At 42.0% G+C, this 20030-nt stretch overlaps 2 protein-coding genes across 4 annotated transcripts; both read right to left on the bottom strand.

Annotated features, from left to right (window-relative positions):
• Nucleotides 1-1297: 1297 nt before the first annotated feature.
• Nucleotides 1298-16242, bottom strand: prtfdc1a (phosphoribosyl transferase domain containing 1a). The gene is made up of 9 exons (XM_023972546.2): nucleotides 15522-16242; nucleotides 15176-15282; nucleotides 13973-14156; nucleotides 8804-8869; nucleotides 5604-5621; nucleotides 3828-3910; nucleotides 3283-3329; nucleotides 2869-2945; nucleotides 1298-1808 (listed from the first exon to the last, which is right to left on the bottom strand). The coding sequence occupies exons 1-9, from the start codon at nucleotides 15570-15572 to the stop codon at nucleotides 1761-1763; spliced, it is 681 nt and encodes a 226-aa protein (XP_023828314.1). The 5' UTR covers nucleotides 15573-16242; the 3' UTR covers nucleotides 1298-1760.
• Nucleotides 16243-16284: 42 nt separating this feature from the next.
• enkur (enkurin, TRPC channel interacting protein) lies at nucleotides 16285-18643 on the bottom strand. 3 transcript variants are annotated; one of them, XM_070435700.1, is made up of 4 exons: nucleotides 18560-18643; nucleotides 17542-17734; nucleotides 17323-17367; nucleotides 16285-16449 (listed from the first exon to the last, which is right to left on the bottom strand). In XM_070435700.1, exons 2-4 carry the CDS (start codon nucleotides 17710-17712, stop codon nucleotides 16285-16287), a joined length of 381 nt encoding a protein of 126 aa, XP_070291801.1. In that variant the 5' UTR covers nucleotides 17713-17734; nucleotides 18560-18643. The 3 variants fall into 3 exon arrangements, with proteins under 3 accessions (XP_070291801.1, XP_070291800.1, XP_070291802.1); XM_070435699.1 differs by lacking the exon at nucleotides 18560-18643 and adding an exon at nucleotides 18077-18145 and having other exon boundaries at nucleotides 17542-17856; XM_070435701.1 differs by lacking the exon at nucleotides 18560-18643 and having other exon boundaries at nucleotides 17261-17367; nucleotides 17542-17822.
• Between the last annotated feature and the right edge of the window lie 1387 nt (nucleotides 18644-20030).

Here is a 20030-nt window from a genome sequence, read left to right as displayed (position 1 = left end):
AGACAGGTCACAACCTCATTATTGTAAATCAAAATAACAACCTAAGTTTAAAGAAAATAATAATTGTATGAACCGAATAGCCAAACATACAACTAAGGGAGTGGACTAATAAATAACTAAATGGCTCAGAACAGGAGGAGAACTAACTGGTGACAGATGGCGAGAGAGAGTCCTGGCATTTTCATCCAAGTGCCCAGCTGACGCCCACACTGACTCATGGAACACAGGCTTGGAGTAGCAAAGAGAACCATTTGGCTCTCTAGTCTCCACCACACCACACCATCCAGCTGTCTGTCTCCAAGCTCCAACCGGCCATTGTGTTCGTTATGATTAGTGCTGACGACAGATGATTTGAGTTTAACGACACTTTCAGATCTGTCAGTGGGTGAAATGGGTGAAACCCTGAAAGGAATTTTAGATTTATTTGAATTCTTCTGTGATTATTTATTGATGGCTTGATGTTTGGACTTGATGTTTGGATAGAAGATGTGCATAGAGTTTTGTGCATAGAGTTTTTTGTCATGAGCTATTAGGGTTTCTGAGTACATTCATTATCCATATCAATCCGACAACACTGCACGGCAACACGGTTTAAAAGATCCTGAAAGCCATGTCAGTTATTGGTTCAAATTGTTTGAGTTCAGCTACATTTGCTGGAAGTTAAAGTAAAATCATTGTGGGAAATAAATAGGTCCACTGCATCGCTATTCGTTAGATGGAAGTGCTTGGTGAGTACTTATCTGGACATACAGTTCCTTTGTGACGTTCTTTTCACTCTCTTTGCTCTCTGGGCAGCAACACTTTGTTCCTATTACTTGACCCCTCATGTACCCCTCTACACAACACACACAAACACCCACCCACACATTAGAGAGAAAACCAGGTCTGGTTTGCACTAAAATCTTCCCAATGGATCATTATTTTCCTGTTTCATTGTATATACTGTATAGCAACATACATGTTTGGATAGTCGTTGCCTCCTTGTATGGTTGAGCTAGCTTCAAGCTAATGCGAACCATGTTTTGTGGCTTTCCAGGAGGGTTTCATGTTTGATTCCAAATTTGATCATAACATATAATGATTTACTAAGATAAAAGACAGAAAGACAAAGCGAGAGAAAGTCAACTTATGCCAGATAATAAACTGAGCTCAAATGACACTGAAGCTAAACATGCAGTGTAGTTTTGGATCAACAGCTGGGTAGAAAAGACATAACATACATTTCAGGTGCTCCCTTTTTAGGTCAACATTCAACTCCTTCTTTAAACCTCTTCTCTTTCAATCAAAAGCACTCGGCCACTGATAACTCAGACACTTTATCTTCACGGACGCAGGCACAAATAATTTGTTATTCAAAATTGCATAGTTTATTTTTTGTGCTTGGCACATATTAGATCATTGGGGACAAAATTAGTATTTTACATATAAAGTTATAAATGCATATTATGTAAAAGCATATTCTGCCAACAATGTAATATGATGTTTACAAAAACAATAGCATATGTAAAAAAAAAACTCCCAAAAACATTCAGTGTGACTATCTTAAAATTTGGCAATCAAGGTTGTACGTAACATGATTAACACAGATCTCATATTTTTTTGCATAAAGCACATGCAAGATGTGTCTCTTCTTATGAAATGAATAAACCAACAATAATCCTCAACAGAGCACGAAAGAAGATATGAGAAGGGAAGGCACTTGCTGCCACATGTTGAAAACACTGCAGCTCTGAACAACCCATGTATGTGTCGACTTCTCTTCAAATCTTGTACTTCACCTTTCCAATCTCACTTATGACACAGATATGCTGGAGGGAGGAAGAGAAAGAGTGTTGTTCCTCTCAGTCAGATGTTAAATCATGCGAGCAACACTTTGATCGTTTATAGACCGTCACTGAAATATGTTTTAATCCCCCATGTTTACAGAACATAAATTAGTAATTTGTAGTGTTTATCTGCTGGAGTGTTGAAATACCACGGTGATGACGAGCCCTCAGAAGATAAATGTTTTGAGCTGATTAGAGATTGTGGAGGGATGTGAATTTGGGAAAGCAAGGTCAGACTTTCCCCATATGACAGGAATCATCTCGCCTCTCCATTATGCTAGTGCACTGAACTTTACATAATTTAAAGATGAAAAGTTCAAAGGTCATCCAAGGTCAATCTCAAACTGATAAATGAACACATCCTTGATAACAATCATATGACTGTACTGATATGTAGCATGTGCTAACTGGTAATACTAATAGTCGTTAAGTGGGGAATTAAGATGACTCACTCCGCCAGATAAGCAGATCCTAACCCTAACATTCCTTTCTTCACCTTCCTTCCAATTTCTGTAATGAATACACACACACACACACACACACACACAAACACACACACACACACACAAAATGCACACAGGCTAAAGGGGTGGTTGTGTGTCTGGGGTGCTGTGTTTCAGATAAATCTGAGTATCTCCTTGATACAGGTATTCATAATAGAGGTAAGGGCAGTACATTTAAAATAAGAACGCTGTAACTTAATTTAACATAGGAGTGTTGGCATGGGGCACAGCGCAAGAGGTCAGGAAAACATACAGGTATTCCATAACATACAGTGCACACATATACACCCCCGAACGCACACACTCTCGAAGGCCCATGCGCCCCAACAAGCACCCGCACCCGCGCGCAAGGACACACGCACACACACACAGAGAGAAAAATACACACACACAGAGGATACCTGGGTGAGTTTAGATTTCAGGGAGAGAAGTGTCTCTTTGACTATGTTTACTCTCAGCTCCCGGCTCTTTCATCCCTTTCAAACAGCTCTTTAAACTAAAAGGTCATGTGTAGTTCAGAAATAAAAGTAGAGCCTTACATTCAGGTCACGGAAATACTCGTTGTAGTCCAAAGCATAGCCCACGACAAAACGGTTGGGAATTTCAAACCCCACATCTGTTGAGATAAATACAGACACAGAAAATKTGATATGTGTAGAGATGGCCTGAATAAACCATAAATTCAAACTTGAGTCAGTGCCAGGGGTTATATCAGGTCTGTATAACAGAGAATCTTCTTGAAAAGTCTCACGATCAAGCACCAACCCCAAACAAAGAACCTTGAAATGATTTAAACATAGAACATAGAACATTTAAAATGCTACCTCACTCAAAACCACCTGGGCTTTAGACTGAGATATCAGTAACATGACATGTACAGTATAAATCTTGTTCTGACGGCTGAATGAAGGATGAGTGACATCCCGGATGGCATTAAACAAAGATGCACTTACAGTCTGGAAGGCTTCCAACCACATTAGAGACCCTTTTCACCAGCAGACTGAAACAGACATGACAGTACAAGCATTAACAAAGCTAATATCCACAATAATTTGCAATGAATCATGCAGAAGAGATTTGAACTCGGATGAAAAAAAATGTACAGTGAAACTAGATAAGCAGTTCATGACTAGATTATAGTGAAGATGGCGATAGGGTAGCTATTCTTATCATTCAGACAGGAAAAACACTGATTACGGAAGCTTCAAAGGGGGAAAGTAAGGGCAAACAGTACAGTACCTATACCATTCTAAATCAAAACAATATTGTGCAATACATATGGATTGATTTATGAAAAAAATGCAATACTAACAGAGTTGTATTCAAGCAATGAAACACAATTGCAAACTTTACATAAAACAGAAGACAAATTCAAGTTGAAGTATGGTGACTGGAGGCATGCATATCTATAGTCGCTGCTGTAACTACGGAAGAGTGACATCTTGTTCCTGTGACAGCCCCCCCCGTGGACATGGAGAGCTCTGACAGACTGACTCACCCGGCGACCTTTACCATCTTGGGTTCAAAGGCCTCCACATGCTTCAGAAGGGCCTTCATTGTCTTTCCTGTGTCGACTATAGCCTAGAGGCAGGGGAAAGAAGAGGGATAGAGGGAGGGCCATAAATGTGGACTGCTCTCAGAAGAGAATGGATCACAATAGAAAATCAACCAAAAACACACAGTATGCTATACCGTTAATTAATCCATATAGATTTTCTACATATGTCAATGACAATGTTTATCTTTGCTTTGAAATTATTCCTTGAGTTCTGAGATTAAGAACTACACGAATTATATAGAAGTACAGAATGCAATGTGACAGAATTCATGCAATTGTGTATGTGTGTCACACAGCCCATCTAGAATATTGATTGAATCTTAGATGCTGTTATTCCTCTAGAGTGGGGCTAAACAGCCATCATGTGGTGAAGGCCTAGTGTTTATGCATGGATGACATCAGTCTGGAAACTTTCACATCTGAAACATCTCAAAGGGAGGAAAAAATACAAAAAAGAGAGGTCTGGCCTATGTGCACCTGGAGGTTGGAGGGTAGGAGGAAAACTATTMATTTAAAGCAATTATTGCCTGTATGCAATGATAGGCATGTTATATGTTATGATGTAATCTATGCAATTTATCAATCCCTTGCCGTTTGGCTGTTATTGCATAATTTAAGACCTGATTATCAAATTAGTGAATGAGAATAAGTGTCATGCAGCAAGACAATGATCCAAAACACACAATCAACTCTACATGAAAATGGTTAAAAAGCAACCAATTTGACATTTTGCAATGGCCTAGGCAAAGTCCAGACCTAATCCCAAATTAAGATGTTGTGGAAGGACTTKAAACAAGCAGTTCATGCTTGAAAACCCACAAATGTCRCTGAGTTAAAGCAGTTCTGTATGCAAGAGTCAGCCAAAATTCCTCCACAGCGATGTGAGAGACTGATCAACAACTACAGGAAGCATTTGGATGCAGTCGTTGCAGCTAAAGGTGGCACAACCAGTTATTGAGTGTAAAGGAGCAATTCCTTTTTCACACAGTGGAATTGGATGTTGCATAACTTTGTTAATTAAATAAAATAAGTATATACATTTTTTTGTGAACTCATGTTCCCTTGATCTAATATTAGGTTTTGGTTGAAGATCTGATAACATTCAGTATCAAAATCATGTAAAAATAGAGAAAATTAGTAAGTGGGCAAATACTTTTTCACGGAACTGTACTTTGTAAAAAACAGGAGTGGACTAACAGTAAAATGCTTACTTAAGGGCCCTTCCCAACAATGCAGAGAGAAATAATTTAAAAAGTCAAACACGTAATAATAGATACACAATGAGTAACGATAACTTGGCTATGTACAATTGGTACCAATACCGAGTCGAAGTGCAGAGGTACGAGGTAATTGAGGTAGACCCTGCATGTACATATAACTAGGAATTAAGTGACAGATAATAAACAGTAGGAGCAGCTGATGTGATGAGTCAAAAACGTTAGTGCATAAAGGGTCAATGCAGATAGTCTGGGTAGCTATTTGGTTAACTGTTTAACTAACTAACTATTTAGCAGTCTTATAGCTTGTGGGTGGAAGCTGTTCAAGGTCCTGTTGATTCCAGACTTGGTGCATCGGTACCGCTTGCCTTTCAGTAGCAGAGTGAACAGTCTATGACTTGGGTGGAGTCCTTGACAATTTTTATCAACTTTATTCAAGGCATCAAGGCAAATTCAAGGCATTTGCAATACTGTACCGTGAGATGATGCAGTCACTTACCTCTACAATCAAGACATTCTTTGTGCCATGTAAAAAAAAGAAGAGACAAACCCATTTTTAATATCTCTGAACTGAAACATCACAACTTCCATTCAAACATGGGGGAAAATACTTGGGAGTTTGACTTCTCATTTCTTAGACTGTAGCTATAGTGACAATCTTGGATCTAATTTTAGTTCCTTGGAGACACACAGACATGTCATTATACTCCCTCATAATGTACGGTTGTTCCTAACATTGAGCCAAAGGCACTTCCAAATGTCTTAGACAGTACAGATAATTACAGTTGGACACTTTCTCTGGTGCAGGGGTTCAAATGACAGCTTTTYCCCCCTTGGCTGTGTATGAGGCTCTTTGTCTGGCTGGTGGAGTGTATCTATGGTTTGAGGCGAGTGCTCTGAGAGAATGCAGGCAGGAGGCCAATGTTGTGGGCCTACACGCTACACCTGAACCGTGTTATGTAACGCTATGAACAGGGAGTAAGGATACGTAACTATGCTGAACAAAAATATAAACGCAACAGCAACAATTTCAATGATTTTACTGAGTTACAGTTCATATGAGGAAATCAGTCAACGGAAATTCATTCATTAGGCCCTAATCTATGGATTTTACGACTGGGAATAGAGATATGCATCTGTTGGTCACAGATACCTTGAAAAAAATGGGCCTCATAATGGGCCTCAGGATCTCGTCACAGTATTTTTGCTATCGATAAAAYGCAATTGTGTTTGTTGTCCGTAGCTTATGCCTGCCCATACCATAACCCCACCGCCACCATGGGGCACTCTGTTCACAACGTTGACATCAGCAAACCGCTCGCGCACATGACGCTATAAACATGGTCTGCAGTTGTGAGGTTGGTTGGTTGTAGTGCCAAATTCTCTAAAACTACATTGGAAGCGGCTTATGGTAAAGAAATGAACATTAAACTATCTGGCAACAGCTATGCTGGACAATCCTGCAGTCAACATGCCAATTCCACGCGCCCTCAAACCTTGAGACATCTGTGGCATTGTGTTGTGTGACAAAACGGCACATTTTAGAGTGGCGTTTTCGTTTCCCCAGCACAAGGTGCACCTGTGTAATGTTCATGCTGTTTAATCAGTTTCTTGATATGCAACACTTGTCAGGTGGATGGATTATCTTGGCAAAGGAGAAATGTTCACTAACAGGGATGTAAACAACTTCGTGCACAACATTTGAGAGAAATAAGCTTTTTGTGAGTATGGAACATTTCTGGGATCTTTTATTTTAGCTCATGAAACATGGGACCAACACTTTACATGTTGCATTTATATTTTTGTTTAGTGTAGTAGAGAGAGAGAGAGAGAGAGAACATGGAAACCTTGAGCAGAACTAACCTGCTTTGCCACATGGAAAAGATGTGCACAAAACAGCCTCAAACAACCACATTTGTGATTTTTATATGTCCTTATTCGATATGGATTACATTTCCCCTCAAGAATGTTAAAGATACGAAACACAAACACTTGGAGGTAATAGGTGCATTATTCTACCAGACGATGTGCTACATCATTCTAACCCCCTCCACTACTCCCAAAGGCTTGTGCCCTCATACTGCTATCTGTTCTATTGCTGAAATCCCAAATAGAATCCTGTACATGCCTCCCTTCTGTTGATGATGGACTGGGAAGGGAGGTAGGCTATAGAAACTCGACCCCATGCAGAGATTCCTGCAAAATCAAGTAATTTGACAGATCTGTTCTTGAACCTATCCAGCCAACCTCTCAACTTACATATTTGCAGCAGTGTTATGCATTTTAACTTTAACACTCCTCGCCTTTCCATGATGACATTTGGGATTAGGGAAAGCAAGTTGCTGTAAATTGTATGCCATTGCCAATAATGCTAGTTGACGGTTGGCCAGAGTCCATGCGCCTAATAACTAGCACGCCTTATGACTGGCACATGCCCCAATGACTGGCTGTGCCATGGGGTGACGGCATGACGCTGAGATGGCAGCCATTTAGTGAAGATTGATGTCAGCCATCTAGTTACCCTTAGTGAAGATTAATGTTCCTGACTTGTGTARATTTGCTGGGTTAGACAGACAGGTATTCTTGTTGACCTCCTAACCCTAAGCAAAAACAAATCTTAGGTAAGGTTTTTGCCATTTTCATTTTTATGTAAAAAAAAACAACTTCTCATGACATTGCCTGCTGTCCTCTTCTGACTCCTAAAATATACCTTGCTACTGAGATAGTTACTGTCTCTATGTGCTGTAAGACTACATTCTATCTAGATGGGGGCGTAAATTCCAACACCACTCACATACCACCCTCTTGAGCACCCTTGACTTAAACTCCATTAAATCTTCCATATGGGGTAGGTTACAGTGTGGGGTGGATGATGGTCCACCAAAACCCTATTTTTCATCGTCAAGTATTTCCTCAGAAAGAGGATATTCCTGGTGCAACCATTCCTGTACTGTCCACAGGACTAGATTAGTGATTCATTCTCAACCTGGTGATGGCTGCACCACACTGACAAAGTGACTCTTATGAAGGGTACACAAAGAGGACGGTTGTCGGAGAAGACCCAAAAATGTATGACGCGCCGAATGAACGCAGGATGACACCCAGTCACTGGGTTCACTCTCTTTGCTCCAGTCCAGAAATGTAGTTCAGTAGACACAGTTTTACACAGGAATGTCTAAAACGGTCTGTCTCTTATGGAAGGACCTAGCCCTTGCCTCACGCCATAGAGTCAAAAGATGTATTTTCATTAAATGGATCTACTATGCCTTGTGGTGATACGTTGGGACCACTCCTTAGACATAGAGGGCCACACCTATGTGAAATATACCAGGGTAGTTCATCCTTCAGCTCAATCTTCTTATATCTTCTTATAGATCGTATACCTTATCTGAATTTGTCTTTAAAGTGTGTATGTGTCTTTCCCTTTCTTCCTTCACCACCCAAATGAGCACACTGATGCATTTCCAAGAGCTTTGTCGACGCTCAACAGCAGAGCTGAGAGCTCCCCCTTGTGGGTAGTTATGACCTTATATCAAAAACGTTCTTAATGTTCAAATTCTTTAGAAAAAAGTGTATCTGAATGCATATAATCTAATTTCCCAGAGAGGGATAAAAATGGAAAGATTGTTTACAGAAAGAAATCTGGTTTGAACAAATGTCCATATAAAATCATTACAATTTATTTAGGCACGTACATACCTTGCCTCGTAGAACAGATAGATCTTGACTACCTATTATGTGCAGGTCCTCTGTTGATTGGTCATTCTAGAGAAGAGGAAAAAAACTTTCTTGAGTGTGTGAACAGTCACCATTCTGTCCTGGACAGAGGCAAGACACAGATAACCTGACAGAGATGTCCCCAAACATGACATCCAGGATGACTACGCTGCACAGATCAGGGAATTTTCCATGACGGTGACTGTCTAGTGTCTACGTAATCACTATCATTTAGACAGTGAGGCTTTAGATGGAATGGAAAAAGGCGAGAATGAAGGGCAGTAACAATGGAGCAAATACAGACACTCAGGTCAGCTCAATTCTACAATCATGCTGGAGTCAGATATTTCAGATGCTGAGTTAGCCAAAATACAAAATCCCAAGTGAAAGGGAAAGGGGATATCAAGTCAGTTGCACAACTGAATGCATTCAACTGAAATGGGTCTTGCACATTTAACCCCTCAATCAGAAATGTGCGGGGGGCTGCCTTAAATCGATGTGACTTAAATGCATGGCTTTCATAGGAGTATAGCGAACAATGAGGGAACTGAAAAAGTAATAATTTACGTTTAATTTCCTTAAACTAATTTCCTAACGCTCATATCGAACCATCCTAAAGTACACTATATATACAAAGGTATGTGGACACCCCTTCAAATTTGTGGATTCGGCTATTTCAGCCACACCCGTTGCTGACAGGTATATAAAATCGAGCACACAGCCATGCAATCTCTATAGACAAACATTGGCAGTAGAATGGCCCGTACTGAAGGCACCGTCATAGGATGCCACAATTCCAACAAGTCAGTTCGTCAAATTTCTGCCCTGCTCGAGCTGTCCCGGTCAACTGTAAGTGCTGTTATTGTGAAGTGGAAACGTCTAGGAGCAACAACGGCTCAGCCGCAAAGTGGTAGGCCACAAACTCACGGAATGAGACCGCCGACTGCTGAAGCGTGTAGCGCAAAGAAATCGTCTGTCCTTGGTTGCAACACTCACTACCGAGTTCCAAACTGCCTCTGGAAGCAATGTCAGCACAAGAACTGTTCGTCGGGAGCTTCATGAAATGGGTTTCAATGGCCGAGCAAGCCTAAAATCACCATGCGCAATGCCAAGCGTCGCCTGGAGTGGTGTAAAGCTCGCCAACATTGGATTCTGGAGCAGTGGAAACGCGTTCTCTGCAGTGATGAATCACGCTTCACCATCTGGCAGTTTGATGGATGAATATGGGTTTGGCAGATGCCAGGATAATGCTACCTGCTCCAATGCATAGTGCCAAGTGTAAAGTAATGGTCTGGGTCTSTTTTCATTGTTTGGGCTAGGCCCCTTAGTTCCAGTGAAGGGAAATCTTAACGCTACAGCATACAATGACATTCTAGACGATTCTGTGCTCCCAACTTTGTGGCAACAGTTTGGGGCAGGCCCTTTCCTGTTTCAGCATGACAATGCCCCCGTGCACAAAGCGAGGTCCATACAGAAATTGTTTGTCGGGATCGGTGTGGAAAAACTTGACTGGCCTGCACAGAGCCCTGACCTCAACCCCATCGAACACCGTTGGGATGAATTGGAACACCGACTGCGAGCCGGACCTAATTGCCCAACATCAGTGCCCGACCATATTAATGCTCTTTTGCCGGAATGGAAGCAAGTCCCTGCTGCAATGTTCCAACATCTAGTGGAAAGCCTTGCCAGAAGAGGGTAGGTTATTATAGCAGCAAAGTGGGGGACCAACTCCAAGCAGGTGTCCACATACACTACATGACCAAAAGTATCTCAAATTGATTGTGTAGCTCAACAAAGACACTTAGAGGGAGGCCTACATATTTTTGCCTAATCCAATGAAATCCGTAAATAAAAGGAAGTGACATACAGTGGGGCAAAAAAGTATTTAGTCAGCCACCAATTGTGCAAGTTCTCCCACTTAAAAAGATGAGAGGCCTGTAATTTTCATCATAGGTACACTTCAACTATGACAGACAAAATGAGAAAAAAAATCCAAAAAAAAATCCACATTGTAAGATTTTTAATGAATTTATTTGCAAATTATGGTGGAAAATAAGTATTTGGTCAATAACAAAAGTTTATCTCAATACTTTGTTATATACCCTTTGTTGGCAATGACAGAGGTCAAATGTTTTCTGTAAGTCTTCACAAGGTTTTCACACACTGTTGCTGGTATTTTGGCCCATTCCTCCATGCAGATCTCCTCTAGAGCAGTGATGTTTTGGGCTGTTGCTGGGCAACACGGACTTTCAACTCCCTCCAAAGATTTTCTATGGGTTGAGATCTGAGACTGGCTAGGCCACTCCAGGACCTTGAAATGCTTCTTACGAAGCCACTCCTACTTGCCCGCGGTGTGTTTGGATCACTGTCATGCTGAAAGACCCAGCCACGTTTTATCTTCAATGCCCTTGCTGATGGTAGGCTTTGTTACTTGTTCCCAGCTCTCTGCAGGTCATTCACTAGTCCCCCCGTGTGGTTCTGAGATTTTTGCTCACCGTTCTTGTCATCATTTTGACCCCACGGGGTGAGATCTTGCATGGACCCCAGATCGAGGGAGATTATCAGTGTCTTGTATGTCTTCCATTTCCTAATAATTGCTCCCACAGTTGATTTCTTCAAACCAAGCTGCTTACCTATTGCAGATTCAGTCTTCCCAGCCTGGTGCATGTCTACAATTTTGTTTCTGGTTCCTTTGACAGCTCTTTGGTCTTGGCCATAGTGGAGTTTGGAGTGTGACTGTTTGAGGCTGTGGACAGGTGTCTTTTATACTGATAACAAGTTCAAACAGGTGCCATTAATACAGGTAACGAGTGGAGGACAGAGGAGCCTCTTAAAGAAGAAGTTACAGGTCTGTGAGAGCCAGAAATCTTGCTTGTTTGTAGGTGACCAAATACTTATTTTCCACCATAATTTGCAAATAAATTCATTACAAATCCTACAATGTGATTTTCTGGGAAAAAAATCTCATTTTGTCTGTCATAGTTGAAGTGTACCTATGATGAAAATTACAGGCCTCTCTCATCTTTTTAAGTGGGAGAACTTGCACAATTGGTGGCTGACTAAATACACTGCTCAAAAAAAAAGGGAACACTTAAACAACACAATGTAACTCCAAGTCAATCACACTTCTGTGAAATCAAACTGTCCACTTAGGAAGCAACACTGATTGACAATACATTTCACATGCTGTTGTGCAAATGGAATAGACAAAAGGTGGAAATTATAGGCAATTAGCAAGACACCCCAATAAAGGAGTGATTCTGCAGGTGGTGACCACAGACCACTTCTCAGTTCCTATGCTTCCTGGCTGATGTTTTGGTCACTTTTGAAGCTGGCGGTGCTCTCACTCTAGTGGTAGCATGAGACGGAGTCTACAACCCACACAAGTGGCTCAGGTAGTGCAGCTCATCCAGGATGGCACATCAATGCGAGCTGTGGCAAGAAGGTTTGCGTGTCTGTCAGCGTAGTGTCCAGAGCATGGAGCGCTACCAGGAGACAGGCCAGTACATCAGGAGACGTGGAGGAGGCCGTAGGAGGCAACAACCCAGCAGCAGGACCGCTACCTCCGCCTTTGTGCAAGGAGAGCACTGCCAGAGCCCTGCAAAATGACCTCCAGCAGGCCACAAATGTGCATGTGTCAGCATATGGTCTCACAAGGGGTCTGAGGATCTCATCTCGTACCTAATGGCAGTCAGGCTACCTCTGGCGAGCTCACGGAGGGCTGTGCGGCCCCACAAAGAAATGCCACCCCACACCATGACTGACCCACCGCCAAACCGGTCATGCTGGAGGATGTTGCATGCAGCAGAACGTTCTCCACGGCGTCTCCAGACTCTGTCACGTCTGTCACATGTGCTCATGTGCTCAGTGTGAACCTGCTTTCATCTGTGAAGAGCACAGGGCACCAGTGGCGAATGCCAATCTTGGTGTTCTCTGGCAAATGCCAAACGTCCTGCACGGTGTGGGCTGTAAGCACAACCCCCACTGTGGACGTCGGGCCTCATACCACCCTCATGGAGTCTGTTTCTGACCGTTTGAGCAGACACATGCACATTTGTGCCTGCTGGAGGTCATCTTGCAGGCTCTGGCAGTGTTCCTCTTGCACAAAGGCGGAGGTAGCGTCCTGCTGCTGGTTGTTGCCCTCCTACGGCCTCCTCCACGTCTCCTGATGTACTGGCCTGTCTCCTGGTAGCCTCCATGCTCTGGACACTACGCTGACAGACACAGCAAACCTTCTTGCCACAGCTCGCATTGATGTCCATCCTGGATGAGCTGCACTACCTGAGCCACTTGTGTGGTTGTAGACTCCGTCTCATGCTACCACTAGAGTGAGAGCACCGCCAGCATTCAAAAGTGACCAAAACATCAGCCAGGAAGCATAGGAACTGAGAAGTGGTCTGTGGTCACCACCTGCAGAATCATCCTTTATTGGGGGTGTCTTGCTAATCCTATAATTTCCACCTTTGTCTATTCCATTTGCACAACAGCATGTAAATGTATTGTCAATCATGTGCTTCCAATGACAGTGATTTCACAGAAGTGTGATTGACTTGGAGTTACATTGCGTTGTTTAAGTGTTCCCTTTATTTTTTTGAGCAGTGTACTTTTTTGCCCCACTGTACATACACAGACATACTATATACACAGACAGACAGACTATAAACTCTTCCATCTCCAAACATGAACCAATTATTAATAACAGAAACAACAGGTTGTTTCGATATCTATTTTCCTCTCTTATGTTGAATACGTCTTTTCCTAACTGTTCTGGTCGGAAGTCAGCGCTAAAAGATGACAATTTCGAGATTTGAATGTTATACATTGAGGATACAGCATCTGAACAGGCCTCCCAGTTGCTCTGGTGAAGGGAAGCCCAGCTGCATAAACAATACATGCTGAAGATTTCAAAGGACAAATAAATAGGATATTGAGGAACCAACCAAGGTGCTCCTCAACTACATTAAACTAGAGAACGTCATATTCACTATGTTTATCTTTAACTTCATCACAAGCGACTGATAAATGATGTGATGATAGAGCCTTTCAAAAGACTCTTAAAGAACTCGATGCACTGTTGTTCACTGTACATTATTTATACTCAATGATTGACTACTGTTGTTGTTGTTGTTGTGTGAGGGTGGGGTTACATACCAGGTAGCTCTTAAGCCTAATAAACTCCACTCTGGTCTCCAGGTGCTTGTTGGAGTTGCGGCATTGTACCTTAATGAACTCCACCAGGTCGGAACAGAACTTGTACCCTCCCTTCAGTACACACAGCACCACCATGTCATGATCCCCAATGTCATCCATGATGTGTCGGGCCAGGCGCTCCGTCCTACAGTACAAATCATGTTAATCCTTCCCAGGAAATCACAATTACATAGACAGAGCAGTGTGTGTGTGTGTAATTACATTTCGGGGTCACATGATACCAGAGTTGATGCTTTATCACTAATTGCCAAGGCATGCAGTGTGTATGATGCGCACACACACACACACACACACACACACACACACACACACACACACACACACACACACACACACACAATGGTATCGTTTATTGTGTACTTTCAATACACAGTTCTCAACTCAATGACTTCTTGAAGTCCTCCAAGCCTCCCTGGTTGGTAAAAATGTGGCACGCACCAGCATTCCTTTCCACATGAGGTAGAAAACCTGAACTGTGAACCCAGGCCAATAAGTGCACCAGGAGAAGACCAATAAAGTGGATCAAGTTAAGTGATAAAGATAAAAACAGGGGTGCTGGCGCAGTGGTATGAGGCAGTGCTAGCTGTGCTCCCWGRGACTCTGGGTTCGAGCCCAGGCTCTGTCGCAGCCGGCCGCGACCGGGAGGTCCATGGGGCGACTCACAATTGGCCTAGCGTCGTCCGGGTTAGGGAGGGTTTGCCRGTAGGGATATCCTTGTCTCATCGCGCACTAGCGACTCCTGTGGCGGGCCGGGCGCAGTGCACGCTGACCAGGTCGCTAGGTGTACGGTGTTTCCTCCGACACATTGGTGCGGCTGGCTTCCGGGTTGGATGCGCGCTGTGTTAAGAAGCAGTGCGGCTTGGTTGGGTTGTGTTTCGGAGGACGCATGGCTCTCGATCTTCGTCTCTCCCGAGCCCGTACGGGAGTTGTAGCGATGAGACAAGACAGTAACTACTAATAATTGGGGGGTAAAAAAACGGGGGTGGTATTCCTATTTAAGATCATCCTTTAAGCACAGTAACGTATGTTCCATATTGTAAACTACAACAACATAAATAGAATGGTAGATTGGCTTCTGATCACCTCAGCAAGTTGGTGAAAAGGTTTGTATGAATTTCCTCCAGATTATAAAATAAATATTACCTGTCCATGATAACCCCATGTGGAATGTAGACACTCTCTATATCTTCGCGGTAATGCTCTGGATAAGTGAAGAGCTCTAAACTGTATCCGGGCCAATCATCTTTAATCTAAGATATGATTAACAAAGATAAGAAACACTTGCAAAATTATGATACATTTATTCACGAAATATTCCCATAGGCTATATCTGTAAGTAGCCTATCAATTTAAAAAGTTCATGATCTGAAGACAGTGCTTGATCAACTGAAATCAGCTCCAACAAGTTACTCAAGAAAACAAATCACGATAGGATAAATATTGGTATATTACAATAGACCACTACAAAACAAAGTCTGAAGCTATTTACCACAATTCCGCCTTCCATTCCTGTGGCTCTGGATGGAACGCATTCTGCCATGTTTTTCCGCGATGACAGACAGTTGAAGTAAAACTTCAGTCAGTAGACTGAAGGGGAGCGAACAAATTACTACAATCACAAGCAAGATAACGGTGAAGTAAGTGTTCCTCGAAGTAACTGACAACTTTTCCACTTTATAAAGAGAGATTATTTGTGCAATTTTAGGCTGAAACTCAAAACTAGCCAACAAGTCAAGCATGCTGTGGTCATGCTAAAGTCATTAGTGTGACTATAAAGAGGTGGTTGTTGTTTTCCAGTCCTTCTGAATAAACCACCGAATGGCACAATTAGATCCACGGGGGTGGATAATCAGCTGCATGGGATTTCATGTAGTAGTTTTCCTGTAGGCACGGATGCTTGCTAAAAAGGAAAAGTTAATCATTTGGTTCAAGAAACTGTGGCAAAGGACCAGATAAGTATAGGCTCATTCAAGGCTCTTGTACAATGACCTACAAGGATTACATCATGACGTAGTATGTAGTAATATTTATAAACTGTTGTAAGCAGATTTTCACAAATATATTTAAATATAGTGCAGAGTTAATTTAGTTTACCAAAACAATGTGAAATCATAGACAGACAGTGAGAGGGATATGACAATTTGCCAGACAATTTCATATCTAGCACTCAGGGCATATGTTTTTTTTTCCTCACTGAATATCTGTTTACAATTCTGGCATTTGCCATTGAGACTTAAGAGGTGTCATGTGTGTTAGTTGTTGTTGACGATGTAGATGGTCTTGTATCGCTTGATGAGGTCAATGTCCCTCTCCAGCTGCTTCATCTCCAGCTCCAGACGCTCCTTGCAGTACTTCTTGGGGGTGGTGTCCATGACAACAGAGTCCCTGGTACTGATGGTGCAGCTCCCCCAGTTCTTCTTCAAGCCCCGGACAGAGAATGACCCATCAATAACACAGGCAAGGGAGATGAGCTTTCCATTCTTGCTCAAGAACAATTAATTATCAATAAGCCCATGTATGTCAGTGTAATGGGAATGTCTTTCTGGGAAATGTCACTTTTAAACCCCTTTGAATGTATGCTGGTGCTTAACAGAATTTGTAAGCCTATTCATCATTTGATACATTGATCAAATATTGAACCTTATCTAAATGACTGATCAGCTAAAACACATATATTAATGTAATGCATCTTTCTGATCTATTCTAGGACAGATTCTATTGGCTTGGTTCTAAGGACCTATGTGGTTTACCTGTGTGATGTTTTTTTCACTCATCCTCAGAGAGCTGTATAATGGCGCCCTGTCTCATGCTGTCACACCTGTCCTTGTGATTGTCTCCCCCCCTCCAGGTGTCGCCGATCTTCCCCATTATCCCCTGTGTATTTATACCTGTGTTCTCTGTTTGTCTGTTGCCAGTTTGTCTTGTTTTTCAAGTCAACCAGTGTTTTTGTTCTCAGCTCCTGCTTTTCCCAGTCTCTCTTTTTCTCGTCCTCCTGGTTTTGACCCTTGCCTATCCTGACTCTGAGCCCGCCTGCCTGACCACTCTGCCTGTCCCTGAGCCTGCCTGCCGACCTGTACCTTGCCCCACCTCTGAATTGTTGACCTCTGCCTACCCTGAGCCTGCCTGCCGTCCGGTACCGTTGCCCCACCTCTGGTTTACTTACCCCTGCCTGCCCCTGTTGGAATATTAAACCATTGTCAATTCAATGTGTCTGCATCTGGGTCTTACCTTGATTCCTGATACATGCGCTCATTGACATAGCTCTCATACTTGTCCTGAACCCTCCTCACCTCATCAGCATGCTGCTGCAGGTACTCAGGGTTCTTTCCAAAGTCCTAGGGAGAGGATGGGCAAATAGTTATGTTGGGCGCCTCTTCAGTTCAATTCAAATTGATTGAGTGTCCAGTCTTGGTGCAATAAGCRTCTTTTCTTTAACTAGCACTACAAATTCACTACCTGCTTGACAGACAAAGTGAAAGCAGTCTTTTCATATGTAGTGAAAAGCTCAYGTTTTTCTTGATGTACTTTGGGACCAGTCCTGAATTTTCCAGCAGCTGTTTGTCTCCAGTTTTAGTGTTGGCGTAGATAGGCTGTGGCTTCCTTAGCACTGCCATGATGTTCTCAAAGAGCTCCCAAGTTGCGCAGCGGTCTAAGGCACTGCATCTCCATGTTAGAGGCATCCCTACAGACCCTGTTTCGATCCTGCCGTGATTGGCAGTCCCATAGGGCGGCACACAATTAGCCCAGGGTCATCCAGGTTAGGGGAGGGTTTTGTCAGGGTAGGCCGTCATTGTAAAATATGAATTTGTTCTTCACTGACTTGTCTAGTTTAATAAAATAAAAAAAGGCATATGTCTTTACAAAGTCCTTTTTGGAGTGAATACCCATAATTCGATTGTCTGCTTTGGCCGCTATTTGTGTTTTCTTGAAAGTATCATACAAATGTGAAAAAGTTTCTCTAGTGGTGTAAAAATATAGACACAGAATTAGATTTAGGAAATGACCTCAAGTGATATTGAGATGTAATCTCGCCCTATTGCTTACTTTCAGTAAATTTGGGTTCCTTGGAGTGCTCGAGCAGATATTTCTCTGGAGAGGGCACTTCTACTTTTGTTGGCCCCAGTCTTGTTTGGAACCTTATTCATACTTTTCGCATGCTTAACTTGTGCYCTAAACGTTGATATAACTTGACAATGGAATAATAAAAGAGAAGATAGATATAGTACAGTAGCTAGATCATTTCAGGACATGAGTGCAAAAATCTGTCAGAAGCCCCGTGCACAGTGGTGCAGTCTTTTTCACGGTGCAGGTTGTGGCAACAAAATATCCCCACACATTCCCAATCCCCCACACAGAAACATAGGTTTAAGAAAAATACATATTAAGCTAGCTAACGTTAGATACAGTAGATATGCCCATGGGCTGTGTGCAATGCAAATAAGTTTACATAGCTAGCTAACGTTATACAGTTACTTTGTTAGCTATTAGTAGTTCACAGTGTGGGAAGAATATTCATCTTGTTTCTACCTTTCCTGATAAAGTGAGAGGTAAAATCCTCCATCTAMGATTTGAATGCAATCTGCGTTTTATCTGTTTTGCCTTCTCCCCGTTTACATGTAACACGGTACTTACGAAATACAGTTTGTCCCTTCACTTTTCCCGTACAATGTGTGACAATGCGAAAACAATGCCATATACAGTGATTCGAGTTGTGGCCAATGGATAATGGTAAAAGGCCAGCAACACTCCGTATTATTCAGAGCGCAATTAAATGACACCATAATACATTCTTCAGACCCCACTGAGTATTCCCTACAATAATCTTACTGTGGCACCTACAATATTTTTCGCTCAAAAACCAATATGTATTCCATATAAAGTGATTCACAGTGTGGCCGCCAATGGAATGGGTGGAGCAAAAGGCCAGCCTCATTTCTTTGAMCTTGGAACATGTTTTAAAACATACATTGAATGCAAATGTCACTTAAATATGAACGAATATGATTCATTGTTACTGTTTAGACAATCATTTGTAATATACTGTATAATTAATAATACAGGTAATTGACACTTTTCTACTATTACGTAGGGGACATGTATTTCGAAAATCTCCGAAATTCCGTGACCCGGAAGTACCTTTTTAGTGTTGCTGACGAGAAGCTTAAGTTGAACGTGGCTGACATTGGTTTACTTTCATCAGCTCTTTCTTTACTCCAATAATTAAACGTTACTAGCTAAAATACTGTAAAAAAATATAATCCAGGTAGGCCTAGTGTATAAAATATATTAAAAGTCATTATCGACTGATGCATGCGTCACATGATATCAGAGAGCAATCCCTTCATGATATAAAAGTTGCTGTAGCAAGCTAGGTACAGTAGCTATCTAAATAACATATCTAGATAGAAACAGTAGATAGGTAAACGAAATTATTTCCAAAGATATGTGTTAAACAGAATAGTATTTTAGAAGACAGAAATGTAAGTATGAGCCCTATCGGGTCTATTTAGCCCTTGATCATGACTCAGTTCCATTACATTACACAAGTMTTTTGACGAAGGCGGCTTCTTCAGTGGGGTGTTTTGACGCTCGATCTGAAGATTAATTAACACRCATTGCTTGCGGTACGGTATTGGAAGCATAAGGACCTTATCTTTCATATCAGCGAGAAATAATCATTAAAAATGGCTAAATAAACCCCTTGATAGGGTGGTTTGTGTTCCCATACGGCCATATCACCATGTTACAGCGCTTGTTTACGGAAAACAGGAGCGACCACGTGCTAATTARCTTTATCGCATGCTCAGAAGTGTAGCAGAAATGTAGTTTCGTTGGATGGAGGCATGCATCCATAGCTGTATGGATCTGTGCAAAATTGCTACAGTAAGTGTATCTTTTTTATTTGATGGGTTCTTCCTCGCGGATGAAAGATAACTGCTATATGTTTCGAAAGCCTTGTCACAAGCGATGATTATTGACGTTTCTTAACTTTAAATAT

Source organism: Salvelinus sp. IW2-2015, linkage group LG27 (assembly GCF_002910315.2).
Source record: "Salvelinus sp. IW2-2015 linkage group LG27, ASM291031v2, whole genome shotgun sequence".
NCBI lineage: Eukaryota > Metazoa > Chordata > Actinopteri > Salmoniformes > Salmonidae > Salvelinus > Salvelinus sp. IW2-2015.
Note: the sequence above shows the minus strand (reverse complement) of the source record. Positions and strands in the feature narration are given on the sequence as shown.

Coding starts and splice junctions, on each gene's coding strand:
- prtfdc1a (XM_023972546.2), bottom strand. CDS start 15,572: ATGGCAGAATGCGTTCCATCCAGAGCCACAGGAATGGAAGGCGGAATT. Junction 8,870..13,972: donor TTAGGCTTAAGAGCTACCTG/GTATGTAACCCC, acceptor CCTCTTCTCTAG/AATGACCAATCAACAGAGGA. Junction 3,330..3,827: donor AAGATGGTAAAGGTCGCCGG/GTGAGTCAGTCT, acceptor TGTCTGTTTCAG/TCTGCTGGTGAAAAGGGTCT.
- enkur (XM_070435700.1), bottom strand. CDS start 17,712: ATGCCTCTAACATGGAGATGCAGTGCCTTAGACCGCTGCGCAACTTGG. Junction 16,450..17,322: donor TGCAGCAGCATGCTGATGAG/GTGAGGAGGGTT, acceptor CGGGGCTTGAAG/AAGAACTGGGGGAGCTGCAC.